At 50.4% G+C, this 16108-nt stretch overlaps 1 protein-coding gene across 3 annotated transcripts in view; it reads right to left on the reverse strand.

Annotated features, from left to right (window-relative positions):
* Nlrc3 (NLR family CARD domain containing 3) overlaps positions 1-14718 on the reverse strand; it is a 30031-nt gene extending 15313 nt beyond the window's left edge. The window contains exons 1-4 of one of the 3 annotated variants that reach the window (XM_075941767.1): positions 14441-14715; positions 3816-3945; positions 2849-3228; positions 1009-2758 (exon numbers count right to left, since the gene is read on the reverse strand). In XM_075941767.1, the coding sequence (XP_075797882.1) occupies positions 1009-2758; positions 2849-3017 (1919 nt within the window). In that variant the 5' untranslated portion in view covers positions 3018-3228; positions 3816-3945; positions 14441-14715. Of the gene's footprint in view, positions 1-1008; positions 2759-2848; positions 3946-14440 lie in introns of those variants that run through there. The other 2 variants (XM_075941766.1, XM_075941768.1) reach the window with 2 other exon arrangements.
* Between the last annotated feature and the right edge of the window lie 1390 nt (positions 14719-16108).

Consider the following 16108-nt stretch of genomic DNA (forward strand, 5'->3'; position numbering starts at 1 on the left):
TATGTGTGTGTGTGTTTGTGTGTGTATATATATATATATATATATACACACATATATACATATATATATATACATATATACATACACACACAAAGCCAGTCATTGTTGTACATTTGTATACATATGTGTGTGTGTGTATATATATATGTATAAAATATATATATACATATATATAATTTTGTTATGGGCTGGAGCAGGCTGAGGGGCCACTGGCTTTTTGGGAACCTATTCTCTTTGGATGGATACCTTGCTCAGCCTAGATATAGTAGGGAGGGCCTTGGACCTTCCCCAAAGCAATGTGTCTTACCCTCTCTGAGGAGTGGGTGTGGGGATGGAGTGGAGGGTAAGTGGAGGGAATGGGAGGAGAGGAGGGAGTGGGAACTTGGATTGATATGTATGATGAAAAAAGATAGTTTGTTTTCTTTTTTAAAAAAATAAAAATAAAAAATCATTCTTAAAAAAAATCTTGCTATATAGCCCAGGTTGTCCTGGAACTCAGCAATCTTCCTTCTTCAGCCTCCTGATTCCTGGGATCACGGTATGAGTTGCAATGCCTGGTTCTCAGAGGGCCTCATGAGTTGTACCATGTTTCTGTGTTGAAATTCAAATCTTGCTCTCTCGAGAATGTAGCCTTATAGGGATGTGAGCTTATTGCACATAGGAGGATGCCACACTGACACAGGTGGGCCTATAACCCAATATGATGATGTCCTTGTAGGAAAAGTGAGTGCCACGTGAAGACAGGCTCAGGGGCAGATGGTCATATGACAGGGGAGGCCAGGGAGCATCAAAGACTGCTGGCCCTCGGGAGCTCCAGAGGCAGGAACAGCCCTGCTACTAAGGTTTCAGAGAGAGTACTGCCCATGCCCTTGACCTCTGACTTCTGACTTCCAGAACTAAATCAGTCGCCATGATGGCCCCACACCCAACTAGGGAACGTGATGAAACAAGGAACCATTTTGAGTCTTTCTCCTTTGCCCTTACTCCCAACATGAACCCCATACTCGCCTGAGGCTCTGGCAATAGAGCAGCTGCGGCAGCAGGCTCTGAAGGACACTCTGGCTGAGGCACAGGGATAAGTTGGCTTCCCGGGAGCAGATATCAGACAGCTGCAGGAGGTAGGCCAGAGCGGTGCGATGCGAGGGGCTGGTCAGGCCAGCCAAGGTCCCGCTCTGCATGGCCTCCTCCACACTGCGGGCCAGCTCTGTATGCTGCATCTCATGCAGGCAGTACAAGACATTGATGCCACGTGCACAAACTGCGGTGTCAAGGCGTAGCAAACCTTGTAGGACCTCAGCTGCCTGGGCCCGGTAGTTCTGATGCTCACCTTGGGCCAGCAGGGAGCCAGCCAGCAGCGTATTAACCCTTGGAGACAGGAGGCCAGAGAGGAAGCGTAGAAACACATCCAGTCTCCCATCCTGAGCTTGTGTAGCCCTCTGGGCCGCACACCTGAAGTGCGTGAGGAAACCCAGCCTGGGCCAAGACATGCCACTCTCGGTGAAGAGGTCAAAGATGGCTCTCTTGGATGCGCTGTAGTAATACGTGGCCGCCACAAATTCTTGCAGAGACAGGTGGGTAAAGCAATAGGCTGCCGAGGAGGCCAGAGTCTCTTCCCGTTGTAGGAGACAGCTGCACAGAGCGCTCTGCAGCAAAGTGAGGTCCACGCCAAACGCCTTCATGTCTTGCTCATAAAACACGTATTTCTTCTTGACCAGCCCATGAAAGGCCAGGCGGCCCAGTGTCCCCACCATTTTGCGGGCTCCCTGGGCCATCTGCTCAATCCTAGGACTTACCTTTCCCTTGTCCTGCCCCTCCCCACCAAAGGCCATCCTAAAGTACCAAGAGTAGAGCTCACACAGGGTCTGGGGCAGGAGCAACTCTGTGTCTTGGACAGCTAGGTTGCTGTGGTACAGGTGACCCAGTGCCAGCCCCACGAGCCTACAAAAGGCTGGCACGGTGCACATCAGATACAGAGCCTTGTTGGCCTTCATCTGAGTCAGCACCTGGCCTAAGAGGTTCTGGTCCTCAGGAAATATCTGCTCCAGACATGCTTTGATCTCTTCCTCAGTAAGGCCCCGGATCTCAGTCATCCGGTCCACTAGGCCCCCAGGGACCTGACCAGCAGCACTGGGACGGGAGGTGATCCAGACAGAAATTTCTGGAAAGAGGTTGCCTCGGATGATGTTAGTGATCAGGTGGTCCACCTGGATCTCCTTCTTTGGGTCTGTGCAGGCCATGGTGTTGGAGAATTCCAGCGGCGTCTTGCACTCATCCAAGCCATCCAGGACCAGGAGGACTCTGTCTGGGGCTGTTACCTCCAGGTTACCTTCCCCAGCATTTGGGAAGACGGAGTGGATGAGTTTGTCGGCAGACAGCTTCTCATAGGTGTTCAGGTCCCGAAAGGTCAAGGGTAGAACCAGTGAGAAGTTCTTGCCCACTTGTCCCCTAGCCCAGCAACGAACAAAATGCCTCACTAGCGTAGTCTTGCCGATGCCAGCCACGCCGACGGTGACAGAGATGCGAGGTGGGATGGACACCCGGGACAGAGGCAGGAAGAGCCTATCCAGGGTGATGGCCCTGGACGAGTGCCAGACCCCACGCGTGGCCTCCACCTGTGTGAAGTCGTGCTCCCTCAGCTGCAGGTCTGTCAGGCCCTCAACCAGCAGGAGGCTGGCCAGACGGTGTGAGAGGCTGCCCAGCTCTGGGTCATTCCCCACCCTGCTCAGCAGGGCCTCACAGTGCCTCCGTATCCTTGAGTCTGCAGGGCGCAGGAAAAAGCAGGTAAGATGGCAGGGCAAGGCAAGAGGGTTCAGGTACCCCCTCTCCCCCACCCCCATGGCAGACTTACCATTGCTTTGGGGTCCTAGCGGGGAGTCTGGCATTTTGCTAGGGGCCTGTAGTAGCTGACCACCATTCCTAGCCAGCAGATCCACAAGGGCCTTCACCTGCTCAGCTGGGGAGACAGCATTGTAGGCCCGACATGTCTCTCCATCTGTCCTCACCTCTTGCTTCCTCATGGAGTCTGTGACTGCAGCCAGGAGCTGAGAAGAGCCCAGACTGCTGCCTGGTGGACCTCAGTTGTTTCCTGGCCAGTGAAAATGATCATGGAGATGCAGGGCCAAGTGAACAAGACTTGGGGTGCTGGACTTGGTCTCTGCTCTGGCACTTACTGAGTGACCCTGGGCAGGCTGTGTCATCTCTCCACACCTAGGTTTCCTCATCTGTGACCTGGCAATGATGATGCTATTAAGAGCAAGGAAACCCGAAGGAGGGAGGTAGCCAGCCTGGGGAGGAAACAGTCCATGAGGCCATCTACTTAGCACCTTGGGAAAGCAAAGACTGGAGATGGAAGGACAGTGGTGAGGATGGGGGGTGCCAGGGTTGAGGATACGGAGGTGGCAACACTGCCCTGTGTGATGTTGTAATGGTGGCTGGGTGTCGCTGTACGTATGCAAGGGTAAACTGGGCTTCTGGTGATCGTGTGTCAGCTAAGAACCCGAGGTCCCTCGCTGTAGCCAATGCAGCAGGGCTAGGGGACGTGGGTGGTGGAGTCTGTCAGGGCAGACACAGCTGTGAGGGCTCTCCATTCTCCCGTGAGCCTGAACTGCTCTAAAACGTGGCCTTTTAATTTTTCAAAAAGGAAAGGGAAGAGAGGGGAAGGAAGGCAGATGGCTCTCAGAGCAGAAGCACAGTGGCTTCTCTTAGCTTTCCTCGCCTTCCTGGAAGCGCGGGGACTCTGGGCTGCAGGAAGCACCCTTTGCTGATGAGGATAGAGACTTGGAGACAGCAAGAGGCGAAGCCGCTGCACGTCCCACCTGCTCACACCTTTCGCCAAAGGCACTGCTTCTTGGAAGCTCTCCTATGACCCATTCCATCTGTGCTCCTCTTCATCGGGCACAGGGGCCACCACAGTCCCTATGGACCTGTCACCTATAGTTGACAGTTCTGGAAGAGGAAAAAACAATGGGGGAGGGGTCAGCAGAGGTCATGATCCACCACTGCCGGCTGCAGCCCAGTTTAAGGTTGATCAGTCGTCATCGCTGCCAAGAATCTGGCGAGCTCTCGATGCCCTGGGCTTGTCCAGTTCAGTGGCTGGTTAGCTGAAGAGAAGGTTGCTGTCAACAGATTCCTGGTTTTGAAATTGCATTGGGGATTGGTGTCAGTTTAACTCAGCATGAACATTTTCCCACAGAAAATACTAAAAGAAGGTAGCAGTAAGAAAAACAACCGTTCTGCTCACAGCCATGGTGAATAGTCAATAAAAGCAGCAAGGTTAAATCCAGTGAGCTGGGCTAACCTGGGATTGCTGAGGCTAGCGTAGGATGGGGCCACTCTGGGCTAACCTGGGAATGCTGAGGCTAGCGTAGGATGGGGCCACTCTGGGCTAACCTGGGAATGCTGAGGCTAGCGTAGGATGGGGCCACTCTGGGCTAACCTGGGAATGCTGAGGCTAGCGTAGGATGGGGCCACTCTGGGCTAACCTGGGAATTCTGAAGCCACTCTCCCCTCCTGTGCAATCCTGCTGGTTTTGCTCTTTTATTTTTGAAATGTTCAAACCAAGGGGAAATGAAAGTGGGATAACAATTGATGCTGTGATATTTCGGACTTGTGCTCATGGTTAGATGTGTTTATAGATTACCTAGTAAACCGTATTTTTTCTCATCTACAGTTTGGAAAATAACAGCGTCTTACTTGTATCTCAGCATTTGTAAAATAGTTTTTGTTGGCCTGGAGAGAAGGCTCAGTGGCTAAGATCATTGGCTGCTCTTCCAGAAGACCAGGGTTCAATTCCCAGCACCCACATAGTGGCTCACAGCCATCTGTAACTCCAGTTCCTAGGGGAACACCCTCTTCTGGCCCCTGAAAGCATCAGGCATGAAAGTGTTACCCGGGTGCACATTCAGACAAAGTATATAAAATAAAATATTAATAATAAAAAGGTTTTGTTGTCATTGTGAATATTATTGGTGTAAAAGATGATTAATTTTTGTATTTCATCATATTTCAGTGAACTGGGCATTTTTGTCGACTCATCACTGTTCTGTTAGTTTCCTTCACGCTTTTACATTTTCAGTGGATCCTCTAGAGATGTCATGGCTGTGTCGCTTGGCATCCTTGTAGGAGCCTAACAGCAGGAGCAGGGGCTGTCTCTGACCCCTTTGCCAACGGTGTGACCCTTCTCCTCCTCCCGGTTGCCTCAGCTGGCCTGGATGGGATGGTACGTGCCTGTCTTGTATGTAGCTTGCTATCTGTGTCTGTCAGATGTAGATGTCCTGAGAGGCCTGCTCTCTTCTGAGGGGAGGGAGAGAAGAGAGGATCTGGGGGAGAAGAGAGGTGTAGGGGAGAAACTGAGGAGAGGGGAGGGAGGGGGAGCTGCAGATGGGATGTAATATATGAGAGAAGAATTAAAAACTAAAGCAGATTTTCATTGGGAATAATTTATGTTTTGTTCATGTGAACGTGTGTTCATGTCTGTGGGTTTGTGCGCATGCGTGTGTGTGCCCACAGAGGCCAGAGAGGCTGTCAGGTCTGCTGGCACTGCCATCGGTGGCTCTGGTGAGGATTTGGGACCAGACTTGGCTCCTCTGCAGGAATCGTATGTACTCTTTTTTTAAGACTTGTTTATTTTATGTGTATGAGTGCTGTTCTGCGGGCCAGAAGAAGGCATCAGATTCCAGATGGTTGTGAGCCACTATGGGGGTGCTGGGAATTGAACTTGGCCTCTGGAAGAGCAGCCAGTGCCCTTAACTCCTGAGTCATCTCTCCAGCCTCATAATTCATGCTATTTCTGAAATGTCACTCATTTTCAACAGTTTGGCAACCAGTCACCTTTCCCTGGAGCAGTGCTGGCTAGCAGCCTCGCTGTGCTGTGTGCGCCAGGAGCAGCTCTGGGCAGATTTCGAGTTTCTATCACCATTCAGCTAATGTTGCAGGATGTTACCCAAAGTCACACTGCATCCCACACCTCCTGTGCTCCTCCCAAAGTCACACTGCATCCCACACCTCCTGTGCTCCTCCCAAGGCACACTGTGTTGTGCTCCATGTTTGCATCATCTAACATAGACCAGAACACGAGGTTAGGTGACTGTCCTAAGGATGTGTGGCTGGGAAGCGTGGAAGTTGAGTTGGAATGGAATCCCAGGCCTCACTGATCCCAGCACCTGTGATGTGTTACTACCTCTGTAACAGGTATACACATGGTTCAAAACCTTGGTCACTGGGCGTGGTGGTGACTGACTTTAGTCCTGGCATTTTGGAGGCAGGGGCACAGGAATGCAATCTTGAGGAGAGCCTGGGCTACATAGCAAGACCTTGCCTTAAAAAGTAGAGGAATGTCTGTTAACTAAAAAGGATTTTTTATTCATTCATTTATTCAAACAGTGATTTTTTTTTTGAGATAGGGTTTCTCTGTGTAACCCTGGCTGTCCTGGAACTCACTTTTTAACCATGCTGGCCTCAAACTCACAGAGATCCACCTGCCTCTGCCTTCCAACTGCTGGGATTAAAGGTCTGTGCACCACCACCTCCTGGTTCAATTAGTGAAATTTTAAAGTATGTATGTGAGTGTGTGTGTGTGTGTGTGTGTGTGTGTGTGTGTAGTATATGCTCTCAGGTGTGATATTACACACACACACACACACACAGAGGCCAAGTGAAGATGTCAGTTGTCCTGCTGTACCACATTCTCCATCACTCCAGTGACATGACCTGGACCTCTGCTGGCAGACAGAAAGCCCCAGAGAGCCTCTTGTCTCTGCCCACCACAGTGCTGGGATTATAGACACATACATGATCATGCCCAGTTGTTACGTGTGTTCTAATGATTTGAACTCAGGTCTGTGCTTGTTCAGCAAGTGTTCTTGCCCATTGCCTCATCTCCCCAGCCCCTAATCTGAAAATTTGTCTGCACGTTTGTTTGTTTGTTTATGAAATGTCTGGCCTGGTGCCTCCTTTGTAGCTCAGACTGGCCTGGAACTCATGTAGTCCTCCTGCCTCGTCCTTCCAAGTATTGAAAGTACAGGCAGGTGTTACCAGGAAATGTTTATAAAGGGTGTGTTGTGTGTTGAAGATTTGGGGAATATGAAAGTGAACAAATTGGACGAAGTTCTCACCTTGTGAGAAAGGAGGAGTAGGGATAACGATAGTAAAGGAGACAGGAGAAAGGATTTCTAAGGTGACTGGTGCCGCCCATGTAACCATCAGCAAGGGTGACAGGAGTCGGCAGTCTGTGTGGTGGGCTGGAGGATGCTTTAGCCATGGAGGCATCTCTGAGCTCTGCGAGACAGCTACGTAAAAGTAGGAGGGCAATGGGGCTGGGAAGATGGCTCAGTGGGTAAAGTGCTTGCCGCTCGAGCATGGCGACCTGAGTTCAGATTTCCAGCAGCCGTGTAAAAGCTGATATAGAGGTCTGTGCCCTGGCCCAGTGCTCGAGCAGAGACTAGCAGATCCCTGAACTCAATGGCCAGCCATTGCAGCCAAACAGGCTCAGGGTCTCAAAAGGAAAACGATCAGGAGGACACGTGATGTCCACTTCTGTTCTCCATAATGCATACACAGGCATGTGCACCTGCACACACACATTACACAAACACACACAGAGACACAAATTAGGATTAGATAGTGTTGATAAGAGCATTATAGACAAAGGAAATAATTAGATAGAATTAGAAGAAAGGGGCTGAAGGGTAGGCTCAGTGCCTAAGAATGCTTGCTGCCCTTCCAGAGGAGTAGAGTTTCCAGTATCCACATCAGACAGCTTACAGATGTCTGTAACTCCAGCTGGCCTCTGAGGGCACCTGCACACACCTGTCTGTAACTCCAGCTGGCCTCTGGGGGCATCTGAACACACCTGTCTGTAACTCCAGCTGGCCTCTGAGGGCACCTGTACACACCTGTCTGTAATGCCAACTGACCTCTGAGAGCACCTGCTCACACCTGTCTGTAACTCCAGCTAGCCTCTGAGGACACCTGCACACACCTGTCTGTAACTCCAGCTGGCCTCTGAGGGCACCTGCACACACCTGTCTGTAACTCCAGCTGGCCTCTGAGGGCACCTGCACACACCTGTCTGTAACTCCAGCTGGCCACTGAGGGCACCTGCACACACCTGTCTGTAACTCCAGCTGGCCACTGAGGGCACCTGCACACACCTGTCTGTAACTCCAGCTGGCCTCTGGGGGCATCTGAACACACCTGTCTGTAACTCCAGCTGGCCTCTGAGGGCACCTGCACACACCTGTCTGTAACTCCAGCTGGCCTCTGAGGGCACCTGCACACACCTGTCTGTAACTCCAGCTGGCCTCTGAGGGCACCTGCACACACCTGTCTGTAACTCCAGCTGGCCTCTGGGGGCATCTGAACACACCTGTCTGTAACTCCAGCTGGCCACTGAGGGCATCTGAACACACCTGTCTGTAACTCCAGCTGGCCACTGAGGGCACCTGTACACACCTGTCTGTAATGCCAACTGACCTCTGAGAGCACCTGCTCACACCTGTCTGTAACTCTAGCTGGCCTCTGAGGGCACCTGCACATACCTGTCTGTAACTCCAGCTGGCCTCTGAGGGCACCTGCACACACCTGTCTGTAACTCCAGCTGGCCTCTGAGGGCACCTGCACACACCTGTCTGTAACTCCAGCTGGCCACTGAGGGCACCTGCACACACCTGTCTGTAACTCCAGCTGGCCTCTGGGGGCATCTGAACACACCTGTCTGTAACTCCAGCTGGCCTCTGAGGGCACCTGCACACACCTGTCTGTAACTCCAGCTGGCCTCTGAGGGCACCTGCACACACCTGTCTGTAACTCCAGCTGGCCACTGAGGGCACCTGCACACACCTGTCTGTAACTCCAGCTGGCCTCTGGGGGCATCTGAACACACCTGTCTGTAACTCCAGCTGGCCACTGAGGGCATCTGCACACACCTGTCTGTAACTCCAGCTGGCCACTGAGGGCACCTGTACACACCTGTCTGTAATGCCAACTGACCTCTGAGAGCACCTGCTCACACCTGTCTGTAACTCTAGCTGGCCTCTGAGGGCACCTGCACATACCTGTCTGTAACTCCAGCTGGCCTCTGAGGGCACCTGCACACACCTGTCTGTAACTCCAGCTGGCCTCTGAGGGCACCTGCACACACCTGTCTGTAACTCCAGCTGGCCACTGAGGGCACCTGCACACACCTGTCTGTAACTCCAGCTGGCCTCTGGGGGCATCTGAACACACCTGTCTGTAACTCCAGCTGGCCTCTGAGGGCACCTGCACACACCTGTCTGTAACTCCAGCTGGCCTCTGAGGGCACCTGCACACACCTGTCTGTAACTCCAGCTGGCCTCTGAGGGCACCTGCACATACTTGCATACAAGATGCCTACACTCACAAAGACATATACACATGAATACAAAAAAATATATTTAACTTTTATTTATTTTTATGTGTAGGGGTTTTTGTCTACATATATGTCTGTGCACCACATGTGTGTCTGCTATGCATGGAGACCAGAAGAGGGGTTCAGATCCCCTGGAACTAGAGTTACAGGTGGCTTTGAGCTGTTATATAGGTGCTAGGATCCTCTGGAAGAGCAGTTAGCACTCTTAACCACTTAGCCACATCCCCAGCCTCAAAATAAATATTTTAAAAAATAGATGGGTGGTGGTGACACATGCCTTTAATCCCAGCACTTGGGAGGCAGAAGCAGGCAGGTCTCTGAGTTCAAGGCCAGCCTGGTCTACAAAGTGAGTTCCAGGGCAGCCAGGACTACACAGAGAAACCCTGTCTCAAAAAAACCAAAATAAATAAATAAAATTAAATAGAATAAAGATGGATATAATTTATAGAAATATGTGACTAAGAAACAGTCTGTCAATCAAGAAGAAAAACACTGAGCTATTCATTTCTTCCAGTTGGCAAATATGAAACCTTAGTGTGGTCCTGACAAGAACATGGCAGTATTAGGAACCTTTCTCTTAAGATCTGTTTATTTTACGTGTTATGAGTATTTTTCCTGCATGCATATTCACCATGTGTGTGCAGTACCTGAGAAGGCCAGAAGAGGGTGTCAGGTATCCTGGAACTGGAGTTATAAATGGATGGGAGCTGTACCCATGTGGATGCTGGGAACAAACCTGAGTCCTCAGCAAGAGCAGCAAGTGTTCTTAACTGCTGAGCCATCTCTCCAGCCCAAGAAGTAGCCACATATTGGTGATGGACATACATGTTAGTTTAGAAATGATGGAATATTTTTTTGTAACAATGGGGCTGCATCCCCTAGTGCATAACAGGAAAGCTCTACCACAGTGACCACATCCCCAACCCAAATTATAGATTTTAGTTTGCCAGTAGAAATTCTACTTATGGGGCTGGAGAAATGGCTCAGAGGTTAAGGACACTGTCTGCTCTTCCAGAGGTCCTGAGTTCAATTCCCAGCAACCACATGGTGGCTCACAACCATCTACAATGAGAACAATGAGATATGGTGCCCTCTTCTGACATGCAGTCATACATGGAGGCAGAACACTGTATTGTATACATAATAAAATCTTTAAAAAAAAAAAGAAAAAGAAATTCTACTTATGGGAGTTATTTTTTTTTGTATATGTGTATGCAATGGGAGTTAATTTTTTTGTATATGTGTATGCAAGTGCCTGTGTCCATGTGTGTGTGATGTATGCACAAGCATGTGTGAGTAATGCCTGTGCAGGTGTGGAGGCCAAAGCAGGATGTTGGATTTCTGGTCTACCTCTCTCCGCCTTATTCCTCTGAGACAGGGTTTCTCACTGGATCTGGTAGGCTGGTGGCATACATGTGGCATGCATCACACACATGACACGCCAGCCACCTTTCTCCACCCAGCACAGCGCTGGGGCTATGTATGCACAGCCACACCCAGCTTTTTACATGGTGTTGAGAATGTGAACTCATGTCTCATCAAGTGCTCTTACTCTCACTGAGCCGTCTCCCCAGCCCCTACGGAGGGAGTTTATCTTAAATAAATAAAGCAGATACTCAAAGATGCAACTATAAAACATATTTATAAAAATAAATTTGGTTCGGTTCTACATTGGAAAGGGTAAAGTAAGGCCAACAATGTGTCAAACTAGAATAATGCACACAGTGCACTCTATTTTGAGAAGGGTCTCTCTGAATAACCCTAGAACTGTAGGCCAGGCTGGCCTTGAACTCACAGAGATCCGCCTGCCTCTGCCTTCTGAGTGCTGGGATTAAAGGTGTGCGCCACCACCCTGTACACAAGTACACTTCACAGTATACTTTTTATCTTTTAATGTCATAAAGGTTTTAAACACCTTATTTTAATGTATAATACATAAAAATGGATAATTTTGAGTGCCATTAAATGGATTCTTTTTGTGTGTGGCTGGGAGTTAAGCTGGAGTCTTGATCATGGCAGGCAAGGGTTCTACCAATGAGCAAGAGCCCCGGATCTACAATACATTTTTTACTGAAAAAGTTAAAGTGCAGAATACAGAGGCTGGAGAGATGGTTCAGTGGTTGCTGCTCTTACAGAAGAGCCAAGTGCAGTTCCCTTAAAATAGGAGGCACCATCTTCCTCTCTCTCTCTCTCTCTCTCTCTCTCTCTCTCTCTCTCTCTCTCTCCTCTCTTCTCTCTTCTCCTCTTTCTCTCTTCCCTTCTCTCCTCTCTCTCCTCTCTCCCCTCTCTCCCCTCTCTCTCCTCTCTCTCTCCCCTCTCCCTCTCTCCTCTCTCTCTCCTTTCCTCTTCCTTCTCCTCCTCCTCCTCCTCCTCCCCCTCCTCCTTCCTCTCTCTCTCTCTCTCTCTCTCTCTCTCTCTCTCTCTCTCTCTCTCTTCTCTCTGCACACTGACCTCAGGTTTGTTGTGTGTTCCGTGTTTCCTTCTCACTCACGCCAGGTAATTTCAAATACTGCAGCCCAGAGTTGACACAAAAGTTGCATTCAAGACAATGCTGACACTCACACAGCATAGGCAGATGCTATTTTAAGATCACAGCCAGGCCGTGGTGGCCCATGCTTTTAATTCCAGCACTCGGGAGGCAGAGACAAGCAGATCTCTGTGAGTTTGAGGCCAGACTGATCTATAGAGAAAGTTCCAGGACAGTTTCTAAAGCTACAGAGAAACCCTGTCTCCAAAAAACAAAAACCAAAAACAAAAGAAACAAAAACATGACAACCAGAGCTCTATCCCTAGATCAAAAGAGAGAACCAATTCCTGAAAATTGTTCTGACCTTCACATGCATGCAACAATATACACATGTGTGCATACACATACACAAAATAATATTGAATATTATATTATAATAATAATGTTATTAAATTAAAATTTGAGATGGCATATTGTACACAAACATGCAGAAGAAAGTATCACAATGATTAAAAACTATGTCTCACCATTCACAGTTATGATTGTGTACACAGAAAGTTCAAAACTGTCTATAACAAGCAGTTAGAAGTGATGTATGAGCTTGGCAAGGATCCAGACACAGGGCTGGTGCTCACAAGCAGCACGTTGTAGTGATACTAACCACAATCAAATCAAAACTGAAATGTTAAGATATCATAAAAATCAACTACTTGGGATGAACTTAGCAAGAAGTCTGCACCTTCTTTGCTGACACTATCGACGATGTCAGGAAATGAGGAAGTGCCTGCCAGAGGAATCTAGGCTCATAGGCATCTATTTTCACCAACGCACTGGTGCTAGAATGTTCTTGAAAGCTTTATTTATAGTTATCTAAAGTAATAAAATCAACCAGTATCCACCAACCATAGCATGGGAAATTTGGGGAACATGAAAAGACGCAAACTGCTGACCCAATCTACCACACAGATGACCTAATGGCTTGCTACAAAATACATGTTCTAGGATTCCACTTCTAGAGAGCTTAAAACCAGGCCCAACTGATCTGAAATGATAGATACTAAAATAATCACTCTCGGGGTGGGGGGTTGCTTCTACCTGAGGGGGGCACAGGAGAGGTCAGGAACGTTTCTACCCGTTGATATTAGTGGTCATAAGAACACGCACACAGAGCCAGTGAGCTCACTTTCCTTGGTGTAAAGTACATCTTGACTTAAAATTGAAGTTGGCAACTGTGTAAAAATATAAGCGTAGTTAGGCTGAACAGAGCCATGCCAGGATACGAGGGCCCCTGTCATACTTTCTGGTAGGGAGCTGCCAGGGCGTGGACCAGGGCTTGACACTGCTTACTGTAACCAGAGGCCCACAGATGATATCTTACTGCTGCTATTGACCAACAGGATGAGGAGACCATGCTTTGGGAAGGCCTGTGTTATCACGTCTTGGTTCTGGCGGAGTGTTACGGCTGGTGGAGCCTGTACTGTTTCATGCTTTTCTCCCAGGGCTGGACCTGCAAATTTCCTTCCAAATGGCTGCTTTTCCCTGCCTACCTTGGCCTAGAAAGTGGGTGGGACTTACTGTGATGGCTGCCACAGGGAATACTCAGATCTCTGGCCACAGTACCTCGGGTTTTCCATATTACCAAGCCCTCACCCGCATCCCGCTTCCGAGGCCTGACCTAGCACCATGGCAACTATGAGCATCCTGAAGGCAGAAGCAGAGCCTAAGGAGCACTTACTGCCCTGCCCTGGAGTCCCAGCATGAGGGTAGATACAGCCTTTGAGGGGTGGCCGAAGTGAGCCTTTAGAGTTAGGCCTGAGTGGAGCCCCAGGGCCTAGGAGCTTTGCGTGGGGTGGCTATCATAGCTAACACTCCCTATGGCCATGGGGTGGATACCAGAGCTAACACTCCCTATGGCCATGGGGTGGATACCAGAGCTAACACTCCCTATGGCCATGGGGTGGATACCAGAGCTAACACTCCCTATGGCCATGGGGTGGATACCAGAGCTAACACTCCCTATGGCCATGGGGTGGATACCAGAGCTAACACTCCCTATGGCCATGGGGTTTCGGCTGGCTGTGCAGCAGCGTCTCTCCCCAGGGTTATCGGTCCCCCAGGGCATGGCTAGGAATGGCCCTCGGGGAGGGGGTACTTAGGGGAACTGGGCCTTGGAGCTGTGTGTATCACCTCTCTTAACCTTTGTGGCAGGTGCTGAAGTTGTTTCTCCACTTACAGATGGGAACTGAATGCCAAGAAGAGGGCCGCCTACTTGGGATCTGCAGCCTGGGAGGGGCAGGGTTCCAAGAGCATTGCTGTTCTCCTGTAGCAACCTGCAATGAATCCTCCTCCCATGCCATCACCAAGAAAGGGGAGCTGGGCTTTCTCTCCCAGAACCTGTCCTGGACCATTATCCTAGGGCACATGTAAGCTTCTTCTACACTGAGGCATCCAGCCCCAGCAGTTGCCGGCACCCAGGGGGTCAGCGTTCTGGAGTCTCTCCTATGCCCAGAATAGCTCAGGCCTTAAGAGCTTCTGTCCCCGCTCCTCCCCTGCTCCCGCACTAACGTGCTCTGGACTCTGCTTACCTCCCTGCCGTTGTTGCTGCTCCAGGGTGCTAAAGTGGGTGCCCAGAGGGTTCCACCTGCATGCTCCTGGGCTCAGCGCTGCCCTGGTGAGCAGGAGGCCGTTGTGGTGGAACGCCTGGGTAATCAGTGGCAGGCCGGCTGAGGCTGGGGCCTTGGTCTGTCCGGAGCTGAGGGAACCTTCTCTGAAGGGATCAGGGGAGTTTACCACACTGATCACACCAGAGCCAGGAGTGACAGACCCACCACATCCTGCAGTCCGCAGGCGCTCACCCACTGTCACTGCAGCTCAGCTCCTCAGCTCTTCCTGTGCGGGACTCCACCTCAACCCTCCTTCCTGTCTAGTTTCAAAAGCCAACAGCCTTGCTGACAAATCAGTGAGCAGCTCGGCCCCAGGCTCACCTCGATGGTTTTGTCACGGCCTCCAGAAGTCTAAAGTGTGGGGAAAATATGCTGGGTCTCCATTCTGGATCTGAGCATCCATTCCTACAGCATGTGTTCAGGAGGTGGTGTAGTGCCAAGACACGTCACCCTCCACCCAGAGAAAGCAGACACCGTCAGTAGGCGGTAGCTTTTAGGTGGGTGGTGGGGGAGCCAAGTGAGCAAGGAGGAAGTCCGTACCTGGCTTTAGGTCACACTGCTGAGAGACAGCTTGTGGGGCCGCCGATGCCTGTGCACTTGCAGGCTTTGATATCGTGTGACTCTTTTACTAGACCTCTTTCTTGCCGCCCAAGGTCCTTCTGGCCTAGCTCTAGTCTATGTCTAGAGTCAATGGACCCCAAAGACAGTCACGTCGATCCTGACACAGCAGAATGCATCCATTCACAGCAGGAAGGTCACTTTGCCTCAGTAGGTGTCCTGCTCTGGCAGGAAAGGTAGGGTAAGGGCATGGCTCAGAGTGAAGCCACTGGGGTGAGTTAGGCAGCCTGCGTGCAGGGCCCCTGGGATTGCTATGTGTCCATCTGCACTGAGAGGGGAGGGACTTTGGTGGTAGGTGAGAAATGCTCATCTTCTTCCTTTCTGAGCACACAGGAACAGCACTACACTGGAGGACACAGTGGTGAGGCTCCAGGCAGAGCCTAGGATCGGTGGCTGCAAGGTGGGGCAGCTAAGATGCCTGAACCGGGTACCTACAGCATGTTGGAAAACACAGGGGCCTTGTGGGCCTAGCAGACTTTAGAGGCCCAAGAGCTCAGCTGCCTGCTCTAGGGATTTGGCAGGAGAGGAGATAACTTCCTCTCTGAGGATCATGGGGAGCATCCCAGTGCAACCTCTCCGCTCACCTCCTCACCCCACACCCCTCACTCCCAGTGCTAACTCCCTCCTCATCTCCTCACCTCCTCACAAGGACTATTCTGTGCTCTCTCCCCCCTTCTCCTCGCCCCCCACCCTTGTATACATTCCTCCAGGATCATCCTCACTCTGAGATTTTTGGTCTTAACTTGGAGAGTGTGAGGTTTCCTGCCTGCAGAACAACGGCTTTCCCTGTGAGCTTTCATTTCCTTCCTTCCTTCCTTCCTTCCTTCCTTCCTTCCTTCCTTCCTTCCTTCCTTTTCTTTTTTTCCCCCCGAGGCAGGGTTTCTCTCTGTAACAGCCCTAGCTCTGTAGACCACGCTGGCCTCAAACTCACAGAGCTCCATCTGCCTCATCACTGTGAGATTCCTTACTGGA

Source organism: Microtus pennsylvanicus, chromosome 11 (assembly GCF_037038515.1).
Source record: "Microtus pennsylvanicus isolate mMicPen1 chromosome 11, mMicPen1.hap1, whole genome shotgun sequence".
Classification (NCBI taxonomy): domain Eukaryota; kingdom Metazoa; phylum Chordata; class Mammalia; order Rodentia; family Cricetidae; genus Microtus; species Microtus pennsylvanicus.